General features: G+C 41.8%; 1 protein-coding gene across 7 annotated transcripts in view; it reads right to left on the bottom strand.

Annotated features, from left to right (window-relative positions):
• TNRC6B (trinucleotide repeat containing adaptor 6B) overlaps positions 1-23,103 on the bottom strand; it is a 73,533-nt gene extending 50,430 nt beyond the window's left edge. Inside the window, exons 1-7 of one of the 7 annotated variants that reach the window (XM_034644327.1) lie at positions 22,740-23,103; positions 18,234-18,255; positions 12,148-12,222; positions 9,189-9,530; positions 4,454-6,802; positions 2,746-2,904; positions 1,184-1,359 (exon numbers count right to left, since the gene is read on the bottom strand). In XM_034644327.1, coding sequence (XP_034500218.1) covers positions 1,184-1,359; positions 2,746-2,904; positions 4,454-6,802; positions 9,189-9,530; positions 12,148-12,222; positions 18,234-18,255; positions 22,740-22,796 — 3,180 coding nt within the window. In that variant the 5' untranslated portion in view covers positions 22,797-23,103. Of the gene's footprint in view, positions 1-1,183; positions 1,360-2,745; positions 2,905-4,453; positions 6,803-9,188; positions 9,531-10,086; positions 10,394-12,106; positions 12,229-16,632; positions 18,165-18,233; positions 18,256-22,739 lie in introns of those variants that run through there. The other 6 variants (XM_034644321.1, XM_034644325.1, XM_034644322.1 and 3 more) reach the window with 6 other exon arrangements.
• Between the last annotated feature and the right edge of the window lie 252 nt (positions 23,104-23,355).

Below are 23,355 nucleotides of genomic sequence, written 5' to 3'. Positions count from 1 at the left end.
ACAAAACCGCAACAAGCCAGACAACATCAGAGTACAAAGATGCTGAGAAGTTTGCTGAACAATTCCTTTGTGACTAGGGTGAGGAAACAGAAGTCCTTAGAAGGGAAACTGTAACCGGCTGCTTAAACAGGATGCCTCCAATAGAACTACTTGTGTTCTTGGGCTCCTGAGTTACCGTATTCAGAACAAAATTAGTATCCTACAGCAAAGGGGATGAAGGCACAGCCCCCTTAGCCAACCGAAGACCTTCCAGGAGGGTACTTGGTATTTGAAACCAGGACAATATTCACTGTGAAGTGTTTCACAGGGCAGCAAGGCTCCTACGTTGAAATTAAATATATGATGCCCATTTCTTATTTCCATCAATTTATCTGCAGAAAGGAAAGAATGTCTCTGCTGAGACAGTGGTTCAAGTTCAAAGATTTGTTCTAGGATGAAACCAAAGTCCTCATCAAGTTATGCAAATCAAAGTAGAAACTGAGTTGCTCTAAGACAAGGAAAGTGACAACTTTCTTTTTTTTTCTCATTAAGGAGGCTCCATGACCAGAATTGAGCCCAATGTGGGGCTTGAACTCACGACCCTGAGCTGAAATCAAGAGTCGGATGCTTAACCAAATGAACCACTCAGGTGCTCCGGAAACCAACAACTTTAGAACACACCTAGTACAGGATGTAGATAAGCCATCTGGTTGCTACAGCAGGGTTACGCACTGGCATTTCACTTTGTTGGAAGACTGGTTCTCAGTTTTGGAATTTCCCGAATCGGATGAAAACCAGTCATGTGTGTCACCACTGGAGAAGCTATCTTTCTTTGGTTTCTCTTCTATATATCATGGGGATTCACCCTAAGGACTTCCTTGGCTTTAGAATGCAAAAGCATAAAACATTTATAAAGTGTGCCTTGAAAGCTTCCAAAGAATTATTATCATATGGAAACTAAAAGTGAAAAAAATCTCCTGTCTTTGAAAATTCCACTTTACTCACAGTTAACAGCTGTGTAGTTCGAGGTTTCAAGGTCATGGGGAAGGAAGATGAGGAGTAAAGAGGAAGTAATTATTTGCTCTTAAGAAAATATTTTCCCCCTTACTTAGGACCTCAGGGACTCCTTCCATTAGAAAATTCTCAGTTCTGCCTTCTAAGAATGAACAAAAAAGCTCGAACGAACATTTCTAAAGTGGGCTACCTTCATTTGCTTCTTTCCTCCTTGTCCCCAGCTTGCTGAGTTGTGCGAGGAAGCACTTCCCTGAGAGCCGGCGGTGTTCCAGACTCCTCCATCATCCTCCTCTTCCCAGCTGGGATGGCGAGTTCCCGTCACTGGACCATCACTCTCCCCCCAGCCGTCTTGCATAGATTTGGAATCTTTAAGAAAAGAATGGACCAACCGTATGCAATAGCTATATATGACAATAACCACAGTGATCAGTCCTCATGAACACAGCATTTTAGGGTATTTGTCATCTTATCTAATCCACGGTGAGGCAAACATTCTAGCCCCTTCCACGTTCGTCTTACCCAGACAAAGGGTAGGTACAACTATAGCTTTAACTATAGACGATCCTGAAGAAGAGAAGACATTTTTAAACTGTGAAGGTTTTGTGATGAAGAAGGGTGATTCTAAGGTTGGGAAAGACATGGAAAATTCCTGACAGTAATGCTGAGTATTTCCTTGTGCCAAGGGTCTGGTTAACGTCTTCCAACAGCCATTCTGGAACTATTTCAAGTTTACAGCATGGTATTTCCCGTGATGATACAACCAATTTTACAGTGAAAATCATGATGAAATCATGGTCTTTATAAAGCTATTTATATGAAGTGAAGGAGAGTCATAATTTTTAAGATGCACATTATAGACCTAAGAATGAATTTCTAGAATATAGCTAAGATTGTACTTCTTCATGTGGCACTACAAGAGTCATAAATATCATACGATAAAGTTGACAACAGAATTTATTATTCTCGTTCAAATTCTGAGCATTCGGTATGACCACATTTTTAAATCAAAAGATAATTCCTTAAGTCTGCAATATGGCAGAAAAGAGATGTTGGAATACTTTTTAAGAAAATGACAAACAAGTGAAAATGGGCACTTGAAATTAAATTTTGCAACTGAGGAACATCCAACAAGACATTCCATAGCATCAGTTTACAAAGTTGTGCAAATGACTGTGACTACACATTGCCAGCTGGATCAAGGATAGCTTAGACTCTCAATGATTATGAATAAGTGTGACGTGCTTTGTATAAAAAACTCAAATGAAGAAATCTTTGTTGGTTCAAGAAACCTTAAATGTTCCTATGTGGGTGGAAGTATGAGAGGAGAGACAAAGGGATGAGGAAGAAACAGAAGGATGAAGTCACTGAGCGGCAGAGACTGTGTTCCACAGTAAAAGCCAGGAAAGTCTTTTTAAATTATACTAACAAAGGGGCAGAAATGCAAAATAGAGATGGTAAGCAATATTTAAGTTACTGGCAAAAAAAAAGTACCACGTCAACATTTCAATTCTGGCCAGATACTAAACCTAACTTAAAATAAAATCAACAAAATTAACTTATGACTTCTAGTTAACTGTAAACACGTTAACATATGCAAAGCTAAGTCACTGCCATTTGGTACTAATCATTTATTCAAGGTTCACGGTCCTGAATCTCATTGAAACAACAGTTTAAACATCAGAACAGCCCTCACCAAAATGTCTGGCCCCCAAACTAGTGGAGACTCCCTCACAAATAATGCTGTACACTTACTAGGTTTCATGGCATTTGGAGCATTGGAGGGTGCGTTCCCCCAGCCCGTGGTCGATGCTCCTGTGTCATCCATTTCGCCCCACCCAGGACTGCTTTCGTTTGGCTCACCCCAAGCTGATGTACCATTATCTGGAGCAGGTGGTGTGCTTTTGCTCCAGACTGCAAAAAAAGAAAATGGGTCTCTAAGAATGATCTGTTAAAGGAAACATCCTCATATCCAGGGAGCAGGAGTGGGGGGTGGGAAGGTGGGAGAAACAGGCACTCCTGTGTTCTGCTGGCAGAAATACGAACGGGTTCCACCCTCATGGAGGCAACTGGCATCGTCACTTTAACTTCTGGCCCAGTAATTCCACTGCAGGAAATTATACCATAGATATACTTGTAAAGCACATAAAATTACATGTACAACAAGGCTCACTGTATCACTGTTGGAAACGATTTGGAAGGAATGTAAATATCTATCAAAAGGGGACTGGTTAGGCCAATTGTGTCACCCATGAAATAAATGCTGTACACGAAGCAAATACAAGACAAAAGTGTAGGTGCTAACATGGAAAGGTTTAAAGTATGATGAAAAAAGCAAGGTGAAGAACAGTGTATATAGTACAGTCCCTTCTGTGTAAAATCTGTAAAGGATAGATAGATTTTGCTATAGGTATGAACACAATTTTTGAATGAGACACAAAACTCTGAGATTACCTGTGGGAAGAGACTCTAGGGGCTAAGATTCTTTTATTTATTATATTTTGCTTTTCTGTACAGTCTGAAGCTCTTTCTTATATGGATAATAATTTTTTTCACGTTAGCAGGTTTTATGATGGACAGGGAATTAATGAGCAATCTTTATTTCCTTCCTCATGCTTTTCAATATTTGAGGGGGAAAAAAAAGAACTAGTTAAAAGCAATCATTTTCTAAGTGGCCATAACTGCATTCATAACTACGCTTACTTAAGGAGTGGAAAACTAAATATTAATTCTACCTAAAAAACAAAAACAAAATCCCCACCATTATATGCTTTATGGGAGCATTCGAGTTGACAATGCCAAAGATGGTATTACTAGCACAACTTTTAATTTACCAGGTATGGGGCTTCTATTCAAATAGAGGAAGAAGAAAGTTTAATTCTGGGCAACTGATTATCACACAAGAACAATTTCTTATATGAAATACTCCACTTCCAGAGGGGATCATTAAAAGTCATCTGGAAAGTGACTGAAAGCTTCCAGATCCCAGCTGTGCTAAGCATTCCGATGGCCCCTTCAAGAATAACATAAAATACTTCCCTTCGCTGGGAAAGGAGAAACACAAGAGGATATGTCCACGGGTAGAAACTGAATGGAAATCAGGTCTATTTCTGCTACTATTTTAATTCTTCATTTTTAAATGTGGAGCATAGTTTGTATAGCAAGATACATTTTTTGGATTCTGCAAGACCAATACAATTACAAAAAAAAATAATAATAATAACTCTGGGAGACCAACATAGGGATGCCATCTTTTTCCTTTTGCCAAGAAAGAACATTAAAATGTACCACCAGCATCTGTTATCACTATCATTTTATAAAAAGAGAGCTTCTGTTAACAGTAGAGTAGGGTTAATGTAGAAAGATTTCCAGAACAAAGCTAAGTTGAATAAATGCAGCTTAATAAAAATGTCCTGGTTTAGATTTTTCTTTATCAAACCTGTAAGAAGAAGTCATTGCCTACCTGATGCTGATTTACTGGTCATCGGGGTAGGCAGGTTTGGTTCTCGAGGTGCTGGGCCCCCTTGGGAATTCTTATCCCACAGATTCACATTCTTGTAGTTGTAACTGTTAGGGTCTCCCCATGCTGAAGTGCCATCATCGATGTCCATTTTCCGACTAATTGACTGCGGGGATGGCTCTTCCCAACCACTGGGTTCCTCATCCTTGGGGGTTACTGGCTGTGGCCCGCTGCTCCAGTTGGAATTGGAAGGTCGTCCGTTGCCTGGAGGTGGTGGGGGTGGGCCTCCCCATGAACCAGAAGCCTCTGGTTGTGGTGGCGGTGGCTGCTGTGGCTGCTGCTGCTGTTGGTGCTGTTTATTCCAGGAATTGGGCTGTCTGCCAGTCTCAGTCCATGCTGGAGACCTTTTGCAATCTTCCCACCCGCCTTTGGAAGCTAGGCTTGCATTCCCACTGTTCCCCCAAGTTCCAATTTCATTCTGTCCTCCTTCACCCCACCCAGACACAGGTTTACTTGCAGAACTTTCCCAACTGCTGTTTTTTGCTTGATCAACTTCCTCTCCCCAACCATTCTTCCCAGAAGTCCATCCTTGATTGGGCTGGCGTCCCCCTCCCCACCCCTGATCCTTGCTGGAGTTCTCATTCCAAGAGGAAGATGTCTTTTCATCTGGTCGACCGCCTCCCCAGTTGGAAGAGTTGTTGTTCTTGTAGTCATTCCAGCCTCCTGTGTTCTTGGGGTCTTTCCACTCTGTAGAGGCTGAGAGCTCCCCCCATCCAGACTTCATTTGATTGCTTTGGCTGGGTGCGTCTCCCCAGCCCCCTGAGTTCTTGGTCTGTGTGGCAGCGCTCTCCCACCCCTCAGTTCCTTTGTCAGATTTCCCCTCAGGCCTTGGCACCTCTTCAATATCCCACACCGTGTCCTGCTTAATTTGAGTTTGGCCCCAGCCAGTGTTTGAGAGCACCCTGGGGTCCAAATCAGTTCGGCTCAAAAGAGTCTGTAAGACAGCCTGACAATCAGGATGTGTGGGCCGGTATGACCGACGGCCAGAATTATGACTGTCACTACTTCCTGCTTTGTGGTTGCTTCCAGTGCTTTGACCTCCAACTTCACTTCCTGTGGAGCTGGAAGATCTTCCCCAACAGGGAGCCTGGGCATTGCCTTGGTTTTCAGGGAGGGGGTGGCCCTTTTGATTGTCCCATGCTCCAGTGCTAGAATTTGGTTGGTTTGGACCACTCCATTCTCCAATTTTCAACTCATCAGACCCAGTCGGCTGTTTCCATTCTCCCTGAGAGACCCCAGATGTCATTTTGTTCCCTTCACCCCATTTGTTGTCATTAGAGTCCTGAGGGCCAAAGTTCCAGGACCCACCCGTAGACCTGTTATTGTTGTCCCAAGAGTCATTTTTTGACCCAGATGATTTCTGAACAGAAGCTCCTTTCCAGGAGTCCTCTCTATCCTTTCCATTGTTCCCATTGTTTCCAGAATTGCTTTGTCCAGAGGCTGTGTCAGTTCCAGAAGGCCCCCTAGCTGCACCCCAAGATCCAACACTCCCAGTCTTTCGATCTCCAGTGCTTTGTGAAGGGGCATCAGTGCTCCTGGAGGCGTTCCCCAAGCCCATTCCAAAGGGCATTCCCTTATTCTCCATGGGGTTTGGTGAACTTAAGTTCAAGGAGTTAGTGTTTCCATTTTTTGGTCCATCAGTGTTATGAATTTGAGCCTGTTCTCTGCCAGAGACAACAAAATTAACACCCGCATTTTCCATCTTTGACTGCTGTTCCCTGGATGCCTGACCTACTGTGCTAACCTGTGCACTGGAATTACTAGTATCTGTTTCCAATGCCCCTTTCCTAGAATTTCCTTCTTGGACCAGCGCTGGCCAGGCAGATGGGTTGCTATTTGGGTTAAAGTTGCTGAAGCCAGAGCCAGGTCCAATTCTATCCTGACCACTCACATTCCTCCAATTTCCTAGTCCATTGTTGCTCTCTGTAGTAGAGTTGGAAGATTGAACAGATTTAGTCTTAGGGTCAGATTTCCAGACCCCAAGATTACATTCGTTCCCAGAACTTGCAGACTGGCACTGGCTCCCTTTTCCTTTGTTACTAGTGGTGCTTCCTGGCAGAGTGCTCTTCTCAGAGCCAGGGTTTGAGGCACTGTTGTTATCGGTGGTGTTTTCGGAAGAAGACTCAGTGTCTTTGCTGGCAATACAAGGCCACTCTTCCGTGTCAGACCCGTCTACAATCACCTTGTCCCAGATGTGAATTGGGTTGGGGGAGGCGCCGTTGTTGGAGGAGGCTCCCGGGCCCCAAGTGGAATTTGCATAATTTGAAGCAGCAGCACCTCCAAGGGTTGACTCTGGGAAAGAGATTATCTTATCAATCACAGCTATGCATGCATGCTCTATCAACACCTAAAGCTCAAACTGCCCCTAAGGGAGATCCTCACATTTCCCCACAAACTAGCTTCTCTACCCAGTTGCTTGTCTTGGTTAACTGTGCCACCTGTGCTCGTCATCTCTTCTCTTCCATGGTGTATTGCTACTCCACAACATTTCTCAAAGCTGTCCCCTTGTCACTCCTATTGACAGAGAAGGGCCTCCTTATATCTTGAGATAATGCAGTAACACGCTGAATCTGCTTTCTATTTCCAATCTACTCTAAACACTCCTGGTTAGAGAAATTGTTCTGAAGCACACCTTCAATTAGATCATTGCTGTATGGGAAGCTTCCAACAGTTTCTTCGTGAACAAGAACAAAGCTAAACTCTTTGGCCTGGAGTTTGATCAAGATGCTTCACAACCTGGGACCAACGGACTTTTCTAGTCTTATCTTATACTACTTTCTATGTAGATGCCTACATTCTACACTACTCGATAGTCCACAACTTGTGCCTTCTCACCCTGGCACTATTCCACATTGGCAGCTACTGGCTTCCCCTCCTGGATTCATATACTGAAATTTATCCATCTTTCTGGGCCTAGTTCAGGTGCCATTTCTTCTATGAGGGTATCTGGTGTTTTTTTTTTTTTTTCTTTTTTTTGTTCATCACCTGAAAATCACCATTCCCTGTCTAGAGCCACTTTGCTCAGTGCTGTAGTACTGTGTTCACGTCTACCTTCCCCCGCATTAGCACAGAGACTCCCCCAAAGAGCTCCCCCTCTTAGGCAGAGACCCTGTCTTGCTAACGTTTGAATTCCTCATAGCGGCCAGTGCACTGCTGTTCAGTAAGCATCTGATGAATGATGAATGCGCACCCAGCTAGATGCTGGGGCAGACGAGCATGAATGAGTCAGTATGCCCAAGGAACTTAGTCTGATAAATTAGTCTGGCTCAGCACATATTTGGTGGAATTTATCATATTTGGTGGGGAGAAAAATGACATGTCTTTAACCCAGTAATTTCTTCTAAACTTATCTTAGTTATTTTAACCAAGAAGCTTTAAATCAATATAAGGTTGAAAGAATATTACATAGAGCCATATAAAAGTAGGAAAGCAGAGATCTCAAACTCTTAAGATTTAGGGGTCTCCTTAGTTTTAAGAATGTAAACGAGAGAGTACTCACGCTCACTCATGTCTACATCCAGGCCTGGCTAGATTTGGCTGCAGAAACACCTGATGCAACCGCCCCTCACATACTTCCTTTTGCAACTGCTTATGAGGGGCCAGGAAGGAAGAGCCATTAGGCTTTTCCCTGCCTGCTTTGGGCCTGGCCTGACGGCCACCACAGAAAAGTCTGCATAAAGCCTGTGTAACTGTGAGGTTTCTTTCCATCTTTATTCTGCACAGGAGACGGTGATAGAATTTTCTAAGGCAATTCTATGCTCAAACTCGGAACAAGAATAAAGCATGCTATAGTTAACAATAACCAATTCATTGTTCTTGCCAAGGCTTGATGATGTTCAAGTGCTAAATTTTAGTATAGCCTCAAAAAAAAACATTTTAAGAGCTAAGCAGAAATTTATTAATAAGCTTTAAGGGGGGGAGATGATGTTTGGAGGTTCTTAGCTGTTAGCTGATTTAATATTCATCTATTAAAAACTCTCAAAACTTGCAGAGCCCTTCTGCTAAAGATCCCTTATACCTACATCCAGTTTTGCTTTTTTTTTTTTTTAAAGTAGGCCCTATACCCAACGTGGGGCTCAAACTTATGACCCCAAGATCAAGAGCTGTACACTCTACTGACTGAGCCAACCAGGAGCCCCTACATGCAGTTTTTAACAAAGCTCAAAATCCTCTTAAGGAACAATGATTTAAAAAAATCTAATTAAAAACTATAGAATGATATTACTTGATATCTCCCCCCACAATAATCTAAGAGATGATTCTCTCTAGACCCCCAGTGTTCTGAGAACATACACACAGGCAAGTAAGGTTCAGAACAAGACGCTGCACTAGCCCCACCTCCAATCATACCCGGAGCACACACTTGTGGTGACAGCTGGAACTACGGAGGCTCGAATTTATAATGTGCTTGTCTGAAAAGGAAAAAAAGGTCCCAAATGGTGATGACGAACAGCAGCCACATTAGCATCTCATGCCAAGAGCACACACTGGACGCTAAAACCCAGTTTCAGAAGAGAAGTGCTGGTACATATTTCATACTGGGATCCTCTCCTGTCTTTTTGAGTAACCCCAAGACTCTATCTAATTCAGGGTTTTGTGGACTCTATACCAGGCAATACAGAAGTGCTCGCTCTCCTTAAAGCTGCCATGGAATCCATTCCCAACACTGATTCCTCACCTGGTGCAGTCCCACTGTCACTCTGCAGCGGCGTTCCTGTCACTTGTGCGTTGTTTGAGTTTGCTCCAGGTGCTGTGGAGGGAGGAGGCCCTGCCCCACCCCCGAGGAGCATGCAGGACGGTGGAGGGGGCTGCCCACGTTTTAGTAACACTTTGTGGTCCTGCTGGCAACGGAATCGCGGCGGCACCTCCCGAGGCATGTAGCGGGCGGCGCTTGGCGGTTGTCCGTTCGGCACTGCCACCCTTTTGGCATTGTTGCCACCATTGACTGGTGGCGATGGAGAGCTGCCAATTGGGCTGGCGGCCGTTGGTTGGCTTAAACTTGGTTTCGTCACTTCGGGCACTGAAAGAGAGAGATTGGGAAACAGTCTTTGAAATCAAATACATTTTTCTAAAGATTGTTTTTAAGAAGGTTTACATGAGACCAATTCCAATAAGACAACTCTTCTTCCATCGTACTGGAATGGACATGGTCTTTCTAAATTTTCCTGCATCTTCGGTTTACTGGAGGTACAGCAGAGGTGGGGAGTGATGGGAAGAGGATCCAAAGACAGCAAAACCACAGAATTCCATTCCATTAATTAAGGGGGAGGGGGAAGCACTCATCATCCGATCCCCAGCAAGTCTGAGGATAGATATGGGCCCCAGGGAAAGCCCTTGGTAAAGGTTCAAGGCTCTCAACTGGAATGCCCTTGCCCTTTATCCACCTTTTTAAAGACCTACCTCAGAGAAACTTTTCTTGAAGTCCCTGGACTAGGTAGGCAAAGCATTTTCATTTGTTCTCTCGGAACACGCTGTCCATCTTTCTTTACCATGAATTTACCGTATTATATTGAAATGCTCATTTACAAGCTCCTCGCCCTCACCAGGCCAAGAGTCCCTCAAGGCTAAGGACTCACCTTTCATCTTTTTTTCTTAGGGCCCGGCACAGAGTGGACCCCCACAGGAAATCTCAGCCCTGGAGAATCACAAAATCAACTGGGTTTTGGTATCTATAGCTACCTGAACTCAAACACTCTTGCTTCGCACTCTATGTAAATAATTGGAAACATTATAAATTCTTTTGCTCGCGTCAAAAAAATGTTTAATGGTACCTTGTGTATCTATTCCAACTCTTTATTTAAAATAAAAATTTCAGGGGTGCCTGGTGGCTCAGTCGGTTAAGCGTCCGACTCTTGATTTCAGCTCAGGTCATGATCTCAGGGTGGTGAGATCAAGCCTTGCATCGGGCTCTGCACTGGGCATGGGGCCTAAGATTACTTTCTCTTCCTCCCTCTCTAAAAAAGTAAAAAAAGTAAAATAAAATAAAATTTTCAAGTAAAATAAAATAAAAATTCCAAAATGTAGGTATTTTTCCTACTTATTTTTAAGAATTTACTGTTTTACCTTACTTTTAAAAATGGCAAATAGGAAGTCTAGAATGTGCAGGATGACCATGAAGATATACTCTGCAGGACCCTTTGGTTATCCCCTCAACCCTACAGAGAATGTTCTTCTGTACCTCCTTTGCTTCATCCTACCAAAAGACTGCCACCCTTTCCAAGAAAATCTACCTGGCAGATAGCGGCTGGCAATGTTACAGAAACAACCACTGAGCCTGATAATTCGGATGATTCTGAGGCCCAAATCCCTGACATCCAGAGGAATGTTTGGGCCACCTCTGGTGGCAGTACTGCTCGGACTGCTGAAATGATGCTGGGCCAGCATATTGCTCATTGAACTGGCTCCTTTATGGAGAGAGAGGCATCATCAGAAATCAGGGGGCCCGGTCTATTCCCACTGGACATTGGTGAGCAACGCTGAGTAACAAGAACAAAGAGCAAGAGGCTGAAGTCACTTTAAGGCAACCCCTGGTCTAATCTAAGCCAATCATGAGGCAGTCCTGAGCCTCCCAGTAAGAAGGGAGGTCAGAGGATCCATAACCTATGAGCAGAATAAACCTATTTCTTGAGAAAGTAAGTTGGTCATTGCCTGATATTATCAATATAGTAGGCTCTGCATGACCTATAACAGCCGACAGATAAAAATAACTGATGAATGAAGATGAATTATTCTAGTGATTCGTTTTCTATCTGTGCCCACAAGATTCCCATAGAAGATGGCGTCCGTTCCCAATCCCCTTTCCTCTTATCATGAGAATAAAAGCTGGTAAGGGCTGGGAGGAGTCTTCCCAACTGGTTTTTAGGATGGAAGGAGCTATGCTTCTGAGAGGCTGCCCTTCTATAAAAGGGCTAGAATCTTCACTCTAAGTTAACTATGTCTGTTAAGTGCCTTGACTCATTTCCCTAAAATGAGATAAGACACAGTAAGAGCAGCCTACAGCACTGAGGTCTGAACATCAGTTTGACTAACTTTACAATATTCACAGCACAACCAAAGAAACTTGGTGGGTATCCTATATTGTTCAAGATTCCTTACAAAAGTGCCTCAGGCGTTTTCCCACCATATCCGAGATAGAAGGGATCATAAACAATAAAGTCATTTGAAATCGGACCACCTTTCAACCACTTTCCTTCCAGTATGGTGCTCTGTTCTGAGAAATCAGTCGTTCAAAACTCCAGGACACAGAAAAAGCCTGAGGTACATGCTTGGAAAGACTATGTGTCAGAACTTGAATGAAATCTTATTTGATTTTTTTTCTCACACCTTTCCGTGATTTCAAGAATTGTAAGCATTTAAAGGCAAATCAGAACTCTAGACACTGGGTGCCTGGGTGGCTCAGCTGGTTGAGCACCCGCCTTCAGCTTGGGTCATGATCCCAGGGTCCTGGTATTGAGTTCCACATTGTGCTCCTTGCTCCACAGGAAGCCTGTTTCTCCCTCCCCCTCTGCCTCTCCCCACTGCTTGTGGGCTCACTCGCTCTCTCAAATAAATAAATAAAATCTTAAAAAAAAAAAAAAAAGAACTCTAGACACTAACTGGAGAGCAATGTGGCTGTTAGGCAGGATGCCAGATCCAACCTGCTTTCCGAAGTCCAAACTTGAGACATCCCAGAGTCAGCGTGTGCCTCACAGCATGCTCCAGGACGTCAGGTGCTAACAGAGGAGACGGAAATTAAGATACAGTAGGAATTACTTTTCAGACCCTTTCATTTCTCTTCTGTACCTTAATGATTTGTAAGTTTTAGGGCAAATCTTTCTAAAAATGAGCTGCTCAAAATGAGGGCACACTTTCAGAAAAGGTCTGTGGCTTAAACATGACCTCTGCATCAAAGGAAAATAAAGACATTGTGAAAAATGCTGGGTATCCTTTTTTCTGATTTCTTTCATTGGCTTCCAGGAACTAATGACTGAATCTTTTTCCTTTCCCTATCACTGTTATTCTCATCTTATAGTCTAAAATTCTGAATTGCCTCTATTTCTGAAAAACTTCAGTAAAATGCTACTTTTGCAGATGAAAGTATTTTTTTAAAAGATTTTATTTATTTGTGTGTGTGTGTGTGTGTGAGAGAGAGAGAGAGAGAGAGAGAGAGAGAGAGGGCAAGCACGCATGAGCTGGGGGTGGGGGGGCAGAGGGAGAGAGAAAAGCAGGCTCCCTGCTGAGCAGGGAGCCTGACTCTGGGCTCGATCCCAGGACCCTGAGATCATGACCTGAGCTGAAGGCAGATGCTTAATGGACTGAGCCACCCAGGCGCCCCTCAGATGAAAGTATTCTCTAAGAAAATCCCGAACAGGCAGGACCAATATAAACTACTATTTTCTCTAAATATCTTGATAGCACAAACATAAAAAAGTTTCTAGAAATGTTTTTAAGTAATTAAAATACATAAAAAAGACATTTTCAACTGAAAATCTCTTGGCGAGTAATCATCAGTTACAATGCAATACCAAGAACTCTCAAAGACTGGGGACACAAAGACAGTGGCCACCATGCACTGAAGAACTCTCAGTACCCTCTAAGCACTGTCTCCATTTCTTTACCTTCTACTCATTCCTCAAACTCAGTGCACCCTGGCTTCTGCCCTGAACATCTCCCTGGAAATCCCTCTCCTCATCCAACAACTAGTGATCTTCATTGCCAGTCTAACGGACACCGGTTGGACCTTTTCTTTGACTTTTCTGCAACTTTTAACACTACTGGCCATTTCTTCCCTCTGTTTTTGTGAGAGCTTCCGAGACCCACACCAGCCAGCTCTTCAGCTCTTCCTTTCTCTCTTCCTTTACGGGTTCTCATACTCTTGGTCAGGGGTCAGCAAACTTTTTCTGTAATGGGACAGACAGTGAATATTTTAGGCTTTGCTGGCCATACAGTCTTCGTTGTGATGACTCAACTGTTCATGTGTAGGTAAAAGCAGCTACAGACAACGTATAAATGAATGAGTGGGGCTATGTTCCATACAACTTCACTTACTGTGTGCTAAAATGTAAATTTAATATCACTTTCAACGTCAGAAAATATTTTTCTTTTATATTTTTTCTAACCATTGAAAAAAATGTAAACAAACATTCCTAGCTCATGGGAAGTATAAAAACAGGAGGGGAGTCAGATTTGCCCAGAGGGTCATAGCCGGCAACCCACTAATCAGAGTTGTAAGATGGCAGTTGAATTTGGTCATAAGTTGTGTCTTTTTTTTTTTTTTTTATTAAATATATTTATTTATTTATTTGAGAGAGTGAGAGAGAGCGAGCGAGCGAGAGCATGAGCAGGGGGAGTGGCAGGCGGAGAGAGAAGCAGATTCCCCACTGAGCAGGGAGCCCGATGTGGGACTCGAACCCAGGACCCTGGGATCACGACCTGAGCAGATGCTTAACCGACTGAGTCACCCAGGTGCCCACGAGTTGTGTCTTTTTAAAAAACCTGAACGCAAAGGTGGGACCTACACGCTTCCCACATTTAAGTTACTTGAGTACAAGTTCCCCCATTCTCAGACTTTAACATTTATGCATACTTCTCACATCAGATCTCTTCCACCCTTCTTCCCTTTAACCCTCCAACTTGTTCCTCAGCTCCCCATTATCTCTTAGCTCAAGGAATAGAGTCATCACCCAACCAGCCTGAGCTTTCCTCAAGTAGGAAACCTGGAAGGTGTCTTAGACTTCGCTCTTTTCCTGTGCATCATTATCCGATCATCATTATATTCCAATGAACCAAAGCATCTCTCCGATAGCCTTCCTTCCTCCACCACACTGTTCCTAACCAGGTTCAAGTCCTCATTACTTCCCACCTGGACTATTCTATGCTCATCTATCTGAACCATACTATATCTCACATTCATTCACTCTCTAGAGGCAGCCAGTTCCATCTCTGAATAAACGGCTCCCACCAGTGTTAGAATACAAAGGTGTTTCTACAGGGTGTGACACATACTGAAAACAGTTTAGTTTGTAAATTACTTATTTTGGGGGAAAAATGCACCTCAAATATTAATAAATTAGAGTAGACTCAAGGTTATCCCAACCACCAACATGAATTTACTAAATATGCTTTCTGGGGTAGACTCAGAAGAAAGAATTGTGGCCAGTATACCACAATGGTCCATCACCCCAGGTATGCTGATGGGAAGGTGCTGTCCCTTAGCTGTGTCCCAGGTAGGGTAAAGGTCATGAATTGCTGCTGTGAATAATAGTATATAAAAATTTCAACTTCTATCGAGCTGGAAGCTTTTCCCTGTTGCTTTGACTCTCACCATCAGTACTTTTGCTATCAGAATAAGTCTCACTGAACAAAACACCTAACAGACATTTGCCAAGGGACTGCTAAGTGTCAGGCACCAGAACTCTTCAAATCTTTGAAGACTGTTACCTGAGCTTCCCCAGGTGGTAAGCCTTCCACTGGGGGTTAAGCAGCATCTCCACATGTTTAACCCCTCCAAAGGCGATGCAGGCTCAAATTCATTGACCAATTTGGCCAAAACACCACAGGCTCCACAGAAGTCGATCTCTGTCTCTTTACACAGTGTGGTGCCTACTGCAGGAACCGCAAATCCCTTCCTAGATACTGTATTTCTACTAATGGCGCTTAAGGTCATGTCAGTCATTTTCCCCCCAAGATTTTATTTATTTATTTGAGAGAGAAAGCACGTGCACAAGTGGGGGCTAGGGCAGAAGAAGAGGGAGAGAGAGAATCTCAAGCAGACTCTGCCCTAAGCATGGAGCCCTACATGGGGCTAGAGCCCATGACCCTAAGATCATGACCTGAGCCAAACCAAGAGACAGAGGCCACCCAGATGCCCCAGGTCATGTTAGTTTTTATAAATCAGTCATTTCATACTGATAACTACACCATTAAGCCAACCATGACCCTAACATCTTTTTAATAAGGCAAAAATGCTATGTCCAAATTCCTCCATTGCAGTTTATCTTTTTAGTCCTAATCATTTTTTTTAAAGTAGGCTCCAGGCCCAGTGTGGAGCCCAGTGCAGGGCTTGAAGTCACAACCCTGAGATCGAGACCCGAGCTGAGATCAAGAGTCAGATGCTTAACCAACTGAGCCACCCAGGTGCCCCTTTTTAGTCCTAACACCTTATCCTTCATCCCTGTTATATCTGGTCTATTACATCAATCCCATAGACTCTTCCGATTCTAAGTCCAATATCCAACAAAGGGGGACATCAGCTTCTACCTTAAGTGCTTTGTATTGTCTACCTACTGGACAGCAGGCCCAACCTCCAGGCCATGTCTTCACAGAATCTCCACTTGAAATCTTATCCTATTCTCCAAAATTCTCTCTTTTTTTAAATGATGGAAGATAAAGACAGAACACATAATGAATCTATTTTTTTTTTCTGAAATATGGACAAATCTTACTTCAGTCCTCTGTACAACCAGAGACCTGGCACCAACAGTCTTTTTTCTTATAGGGTCTACTGGGAAAAGAGGGGCAGATTCAGAGTTACGGGGAGACTAAGGAAGGCACCATCTTTGGGAACAGGAACAGGACCCAGAAACATCAGCTGAGGGAAGAGAAGAATGGGATTTAGAGTACCCAGACAGGCTCCTGGGAACAAAGATAAAAATGTGGCTGCAAAGAAGGGCAAAACCCCAGAAAGATCAGGCCCAGTGCTAGGCCCTGTCTTCATAGAACCTCCACTTGAAATCCTGTTGTATTCTCTCCAGAATTCTCATTATTCCCCTCTCTACTTACGGTCTAACATACTCCAGAGATAATTTTTATTTTTACTTCTATTTTCTCCCTGGTTCTACTAAGTAACTTCCTTAGGAGACCTGAAACAGGCTTTCAGCTCACTTTAGGATTATTTTACTTTAATTTTTGAAGGGGGGGAGTATGGAACTGTGAGGCTGTACTCCATTTCATGGTAGGTGAGAGAAAAATCCTAATTGGAAAGAAAATTCAGTAGTAAGTAGAAAACAAAGTTTGATTTTTAAGATTTTGGCAGAGGGAAGAGGAATGTGTTTCTGAGAACAGACCTTAGCACACACACAAAAAAAAATCTAAGAAAGAATGTCTTAATGGATTTTCAATTTTCCAATAGGAACACCACTTACCATACAGAGCAGCTTGTTTCCATAGCTCAGTTGGTACTTGGCTTCATGAGCATTAGAGCTGTGGCCAGGCCCAGGAACCTAACCACCATGTTTCAACAACCACAGAGCCTAGATTTTCCAGGAAAATGCCAATTTTCTCATCTGTTGTCCCGATAAATCATCAGAAAGTCCTATAAATATAAATACTATGTGCCTAAATCCTTTCCTAGATAGTATGTTGGTTTAGAAAATATGGACACTGTACTATCAACAACTCTATTTTTATGATAAGTATAACTTCTATTTCAAACATATAATTTATAAAGATACTTCCAAATAAAGCCCACTTCTGGGTTGGTACTGGCTGAAAGTACAAGGGGAGAATACTATTCTAACTAATTAAGATAATTATAACTAATAATGGTTCTTATCAGTTTATTTTATAAATCACTATAAGGTCCCAGACTACATTCTCCCTTGAAATGCATTTTGATTAGAAATATATTACAGTAATGTCTAGTCATCTGAGAATTTGTTTTCTAGAACTAAGTTCCCTTAAAAACTAGCACTGTCTTTATTAGTTTTCCATCACTGTATGACATGCTTTGACCTGGTGGTCCAACAAAAGAAAACAAAATCAAGAAGAAATCAATCATTAGAGGGCCTCCCATCACATCTTGGCCTATCCATTCATTCACTGGGACCTTCCTCCAAGTTATCACAGTCCTATGCGATTCCTTTCATCTGGGGCAGTGGTTCTCAACCTGGGACATGTACTGGGATCACCTATAGAGCTTCTCAAAATACATCTGCTAGGGCTGTGGCCTGAGACCATGAAGGTTTGGGAGGAGGTCCGTGCTTGTGTATTTCGACAAGTCTATGCAAATGATTTTAATACATACCCTAGTTGAGAACCACATATTTAAGTGGGCAAGGATAGGAGTTAGAACACTGGTCTCAAGGAATGAAGTCTACCATTCTGAAAGGGAACCGACCAAAAGTGTGGCCATCACTAGACTGCATAATAAAAATTGCTCAAGATTATGCACAAGACTGCATAATCAAAATTAACAGATGAGAGATCTGAAAGCACATAGACCATAAGGTTGGGGATGACATGAAGGACATCTGCTTCTGTTTATAACACATCACTATTTTGTACAGAGTTAAAATGCTATTATTTTTTGAAAAAGCGCATTCCAGGCTCTAGCCCAGAGGACCACATGACCATCCTAGACATAACACTCCCTTTCAGACACAAGCATGTCATGGATCAAGATGGTCAACAATCCTCTACAGTTCCCATCTATAAATTAGGGGCTAGAGTTTTGTTTTTGTTACTGTTTAAAAAGATTCAGTTCAAATCATGACCCATATACTTTCAAAACAAGGTATTACTTTTTCTAATCTCTTTTGCCTCCTAAAAATTTTAAGGCCATCTAGAAACACTACTACAAGTACTTTTAATTTGTCATTACTGCTCTTCAGTGGCTGCAAACAACCAACTTAATTACCTCGCACCCACTCTCACTAATCAAGTGGACTGGAGGCTGAGTCAGTAAGGGTATAAAATCTAAGCACAGAAGGTTCCAACGATTGAAAAAAGAAAAAAAAAATCTTACCTTTGGTTTTTTGTTCCGTGACCTGAAAAACAATGAACAGACATAAGTGAATGAGTTTGCTTTCTAGTTCGGTATTATAAGAGTACTGTAATTCTAATGACTTAAGTAACTCAAGCTATCAGACATGCAGACATAGTTCAGATCCAGAAAAAAAGCTTGAGAGCTCAGACATCCTTCTATAAAGACAATGGCCATATGTCCAGGTATAACTTACATGGCCACTATTATGGCCACTAAAAATTAAAACAAAAAGCATTCCACTCCTATTAAATGATGAATACTTGTACCAAGAATGCTGTTTGTCATTTTGATGCTATGACTAGAGAAAAGCAAATGGATGGAGCCTAGAAACTAAATCAGCCATAGAGACAAAAAGATCACCCTATGATATGGACTCAAACACTCGATCTCAAATCTAGAAAGCAAAAAGTCCAGGGGCCCATCATCAGAGTATCAGAGGCCATGGCAGAAAGGCAGGATTTAAAACCAAGCCATGCCACTTCCTGCTGTGTGATCTCAATTTTCTGTTTATCTGTTGAATGGAGATTAGTAATAATAGTATCTCGGTAAAAAGCATTGTTACAAGGATTAAATCGGATATCCTACGCCAATGCTCAATAAATGTTTGTTATTTTTAATCAAGTTCATGTAAAACAGTATGAAATACAGCAATGAGTGAAATGTGTAAATTCTGGACAAATAAAGATAGCTTTGTTGAAAGTACTTCTTTATATAGTAACTAATACATCTATGGAAGTGATTGACCTAAAAGGTTGGATAGGCTGAATGTAATAACGGGTTTTTAGAGAGTTTGGAAACGATGATTAGGAGCTACATGGAAAACTGCTTCTGCTATGAAGAGAGGAAAACACAGAAGGGCACCTAATTATACATGCCCTCTAATATTAAAAAACCACAAAAGGCCATGCATAAGAAAAACATCCAAAAGGAAATATGCCAGAATTCTAATAGGCTTATATTAGTTTCATTATTATTATTATTGAGATCATGCATGATTTTGACTCCCCTTTCCCAAATGTTAATCTTCTAAAGCATTTTTAATGGTTCTCTGACTTTGTAATAGAAAAGAAGATGTCTGGTTATTTGTGGCTGATAATCATACCAAGCTACTGCTGTGGGTGCTCATGAAAACATGCTCACCTTTGGGGTGTATGTCCTATAGTTAACCAACCCGCTTCGCAGGACTCCAGCACACTAATGCCAGAGACCGAATCTGAATTAAATGCCCTAGTTGAATGACCTCCTGGAGTGTTCCTTACTTTCTTACATTAAAAGACAAGCTAATTCTACTCTATTGAATTCGTACTAGACAGCACTTGAAAATTGCGATTCCCTGTACTAACTGTTACAGCGCTCAAGTCTGCTGTGCAATTTTTCTAAAACTCCATTTCACCAAGAATGAACTGACCTGTATACATACCAATTCCTTAAAGCAATTTAAATTTATAACATTATAAATATTTCTTAGAATGCCATTTTGAAGATCAGTTATACAGGAAGTCAATGCCTTCCCCTGCTGTAAGCAACAAAACCAAATAAGTCACATGTGTCTTACAACGTGGGTTCTGTTAAAAGAGCTGTCCTCCAGACGGTGAAAAGCTGGATGATCAAAGCATGTGTTCTGCCAACACTAAACAATGATCCTTCAGCAGCAACAGTTAAACGAATGTGAACGGAATCCTTCCTTGACACCTTTCTCATGAATGGAAATCTAACAGTTTACTCAGTGATGGCTCTAGAAAGAGCAAACTGCTCATGAGAAAAGCTCAAGTTTAATGTCTGTGTGGAAATAACTTCATTTAGCTTTAAGTAAAAGCACATTCTTCAAGAAAATTATATTGCCAGCACTCATTCTTTTTTTTTTTTTTAAAGATTTTTATTTTTATTTATTCAACAGAGATAGAGACAGCCAGCGAGAGAGGGAACACACAAGCAAGGGAAGTGGGAGAGGAAGAAGCAGGCTTATAGCGGAGGAGCCTGATGCGGGGCTCGATCCCAGAACACTGGGATCACGCCCTGAGCAGAAGGCAGACGCTTAAGTGCTGTGCCACCCAGGCGCCCCAACCAGCACTCATTCTTAACCAATGATCTATTAAACCGTTTCTGAGTGACTCTTATGTACCGGGCACTGACCTAACCTCCCGGAAATACAAATATGAGTAAAACCTTGAGAAACTTAACAGTCAGTCTAAAGGGAAGACAGACACGAAGAGATGATTGTAAACAACAGGGTAAGCAGCGAGAAGGATGTGGAAACACTGTAAACGGTGCTAAATGAATGAATGAATGACCAGATAATAGAACCTCTGGCACATTCTCTACAATTCTTTGCATCATGGCACATTTTATGCCACCTCGCTGAGGCGCTGTCTCTACAATAAGGTTGGAAGCCACTAAGACAATCACATGGTAAGCTTTGTGTTCTTCCTTAAAACTGCTAAATCAGAATTCTGGAATTACACAACGGTTCGGTATGATACAACAATATCCAAGGCCATGTGCTGACCTGGATCCTGCGTCACCCAATCTAGAAGATTTCTGAACAAAAATGACTGAATTTTATTGTTCATAATCAACCATTTGAAATTTTATTTATGGTGATTTTCTTCTTTGCCATAACTTCTGAACCAGGTCTTAAGGCAGATGCGATTGTCCAACTGTATAAACGACATTCTCTGCATAAATCCCAAATTCGCTCTTGAATAAACCCACACCACCTTGTATTTTAAATCATTTTTCTATTAGTGGAATCCACAATGAAAGTTTACAGATGCATATTTTATCAATCACTTCCAGATACTGATATTTTCCAGTTGAAAAACACTGTTACCTATGTGAAGAATGAAGACAGACCATCTATTGCCTAAAATAATCACTTGATTTGCTATCTTATTACCAGCCTTTGCTCAAGTTCACCAGTGTCCAGCCTATTAACCATTCATTCCCACAGACTGCAAAATCCAATTTTTATACCAATTTAGTTGATGAAATGTGAATGCCCTAAAGGAAAGAAAGCCTTCATTGCAGTTCATTCTCCATCACTGCAGCTGGAAGGTCAGTATGCAGAGGGGCAATGCCCTGACACCCTCTCGCTGGTGGACCTGCTTATCACAACCTCAATATGTGGAATGCGGCTGCGCCTCCAAAGGCAAGTATGAAAAAAGCCTCTGGGTTTTTATCTGACATCTTTATTCAGACTCTTTACTGACATTTTAGACAATTCTAACGAGCTCAGATTAGAAGCAGGTTGATAGAATGAGGATGTGTGGTGAGCACACCACTATCAACAGAAACAGAAACACAATTAAGGCAGACAAACCTTAATGAGCACGCACAGCAGTCTATTATAATATAGTACCAACAATAACGAATATTCCTTTTAATTAAGTCATGAAGAAAAGATAAAACTGTATTTTATATGTTTAATGTGGCAGGGTCATATGCAATCCAATTCAGAAAATATTTCCAGTACCGTTTTTTTCTCCTGGCACTCATAAATGATCTATTTCAAAAATTCAGACTGACTCATGGGAATATACATTATATACAATAATGCTGGGAAAATTTGTGGTGTCCCATTATACCCTGCACTGGTTTGTGTCTGCCTGCCTGCCTGCCTTGAGTCTGTTCTAAATCTAGAGTTCCCTCTGAACCTTGTAACAGTTTCTATCCCCCTAAACTTAGCTTTGATAACCTGGCACTATAGCAGGGACCCTCAAACCTGCCTCACAGTGAGGTCCTGCTTCCCAGGTGCGCTACACAGTGGCAACAAGAACTGGAAGCAAAACACTTTATCTCCCCAAAAGGCACCAAAACACTCCTGCTGAACCAGAGCCCAAGTACGCAATGCTGAAGAATGGCAAAGTGGGGGAAATAGTATCAGACCAGGGAAGGGGCAGAGGGGCACACACTGAAGGAGAGGGGGCGGGGCCCACTGGTCTCTGCTCAGACAGCGCTGAGGTCAAGCACATCAATCAAGACTTGTCAGTTAACAGAGGTGAGGCCTGTGTCTCTTTTCTTTTAGCATCTCTTCTTCCCCAAGCAAGTGCCTCAAAGCCATGCAATATTATCTCCCCCAATGCTCTAAGCAGACTCTTACAAATGACAGTGCTGTAGAGGGACCAAAAGGAGAACACTGGGGTGAACTTAACAAGCCTTTAAAAGTTATTTTATAAGCCGACCTAAGAAAATGGAGATTAATTATGGTATGAATAAGGAAATTCAGTAAGAATTTAAGTGTTGGGGTCTCCCTTGCCTTTCTCGATATTGTTTGCTGCTGTTCTCATTAAATCAGTTGCAACATTCCTGAATATCTACTTTACAGAAACAAATGTAGGTCTTCAACTTTCTCCCACTTTCAGATCTTCAAACTTTCAAGTAAACTAAGTAAGCAGCATTACTGAGCTGTCAGGTATCCAACCCAAGGCAGTTACTTCTTCTAGATGCTTGGTGGATGTCAAGACAGACTTGAGTGATTAAACCCACCTTCTGAGTGGCTTCTTTTTTCTTTTTATCCTCTTTCTTCCTTTTCTTGTCTTCCATTAACTGTTCTTCCCTTTCTTGCTCCTTCTCTCTGTTAAAGTAATGTCACACCAAAAGGTTAACATCTATATTCAGTCTATTTGTGTAGCAAATGAAATGCTTGTAGATGGTGTGCAAACATTCCATCTCTGTGACTGAGCAGAACATGGTATTTTACTTAAACTAAGAGGATGCATAAAACTCACCACATTTAGTTATCCCCATATTTTGGTTTGTTACTCCTTTTACAAAATATGACAGTCTGGTTTCAAAGAAGTCCATTAAAGTGAGCTTTAAAATATCTTCCTAAAACACACACACACACACACACACACACTCAGCAAAAACCCTGATTTGAATATATGACAACATTCGGTTAGCTTCTGGGGATATTCCTGGAATCCATGGGGCCATAGAACACTCAGTACCTGGTCTTAAAACCACAAGTAGAAAACACATAAAACATACAGCATTAATAATGTCGAAGAAAAAATTTTTGATAGGCAATATTCCTCACAAATCATACAGAATATATTAATTATGATACACAGATATTTATCACAATTTAGATATATTCCCA

This window comes from Ailuropoda melanoleuca, chromosome 15 (assembly GCF_002007445.2).
Source record: "Ailuropoda melanoleuca isolate Jingjing chromosome 15, ASM200744v2, whole genome shotgun sequence".
Classification (NCBI taxonomy): Eukaryota; Metazoa; Chordata; class Mammalia; order Carnivora; family Ursidae; genus Ailuropoda; species Ailuropoda melanoleuca.
This window is presented reverse-complemented; position numbering and strand designations above follow the sequence as displayed.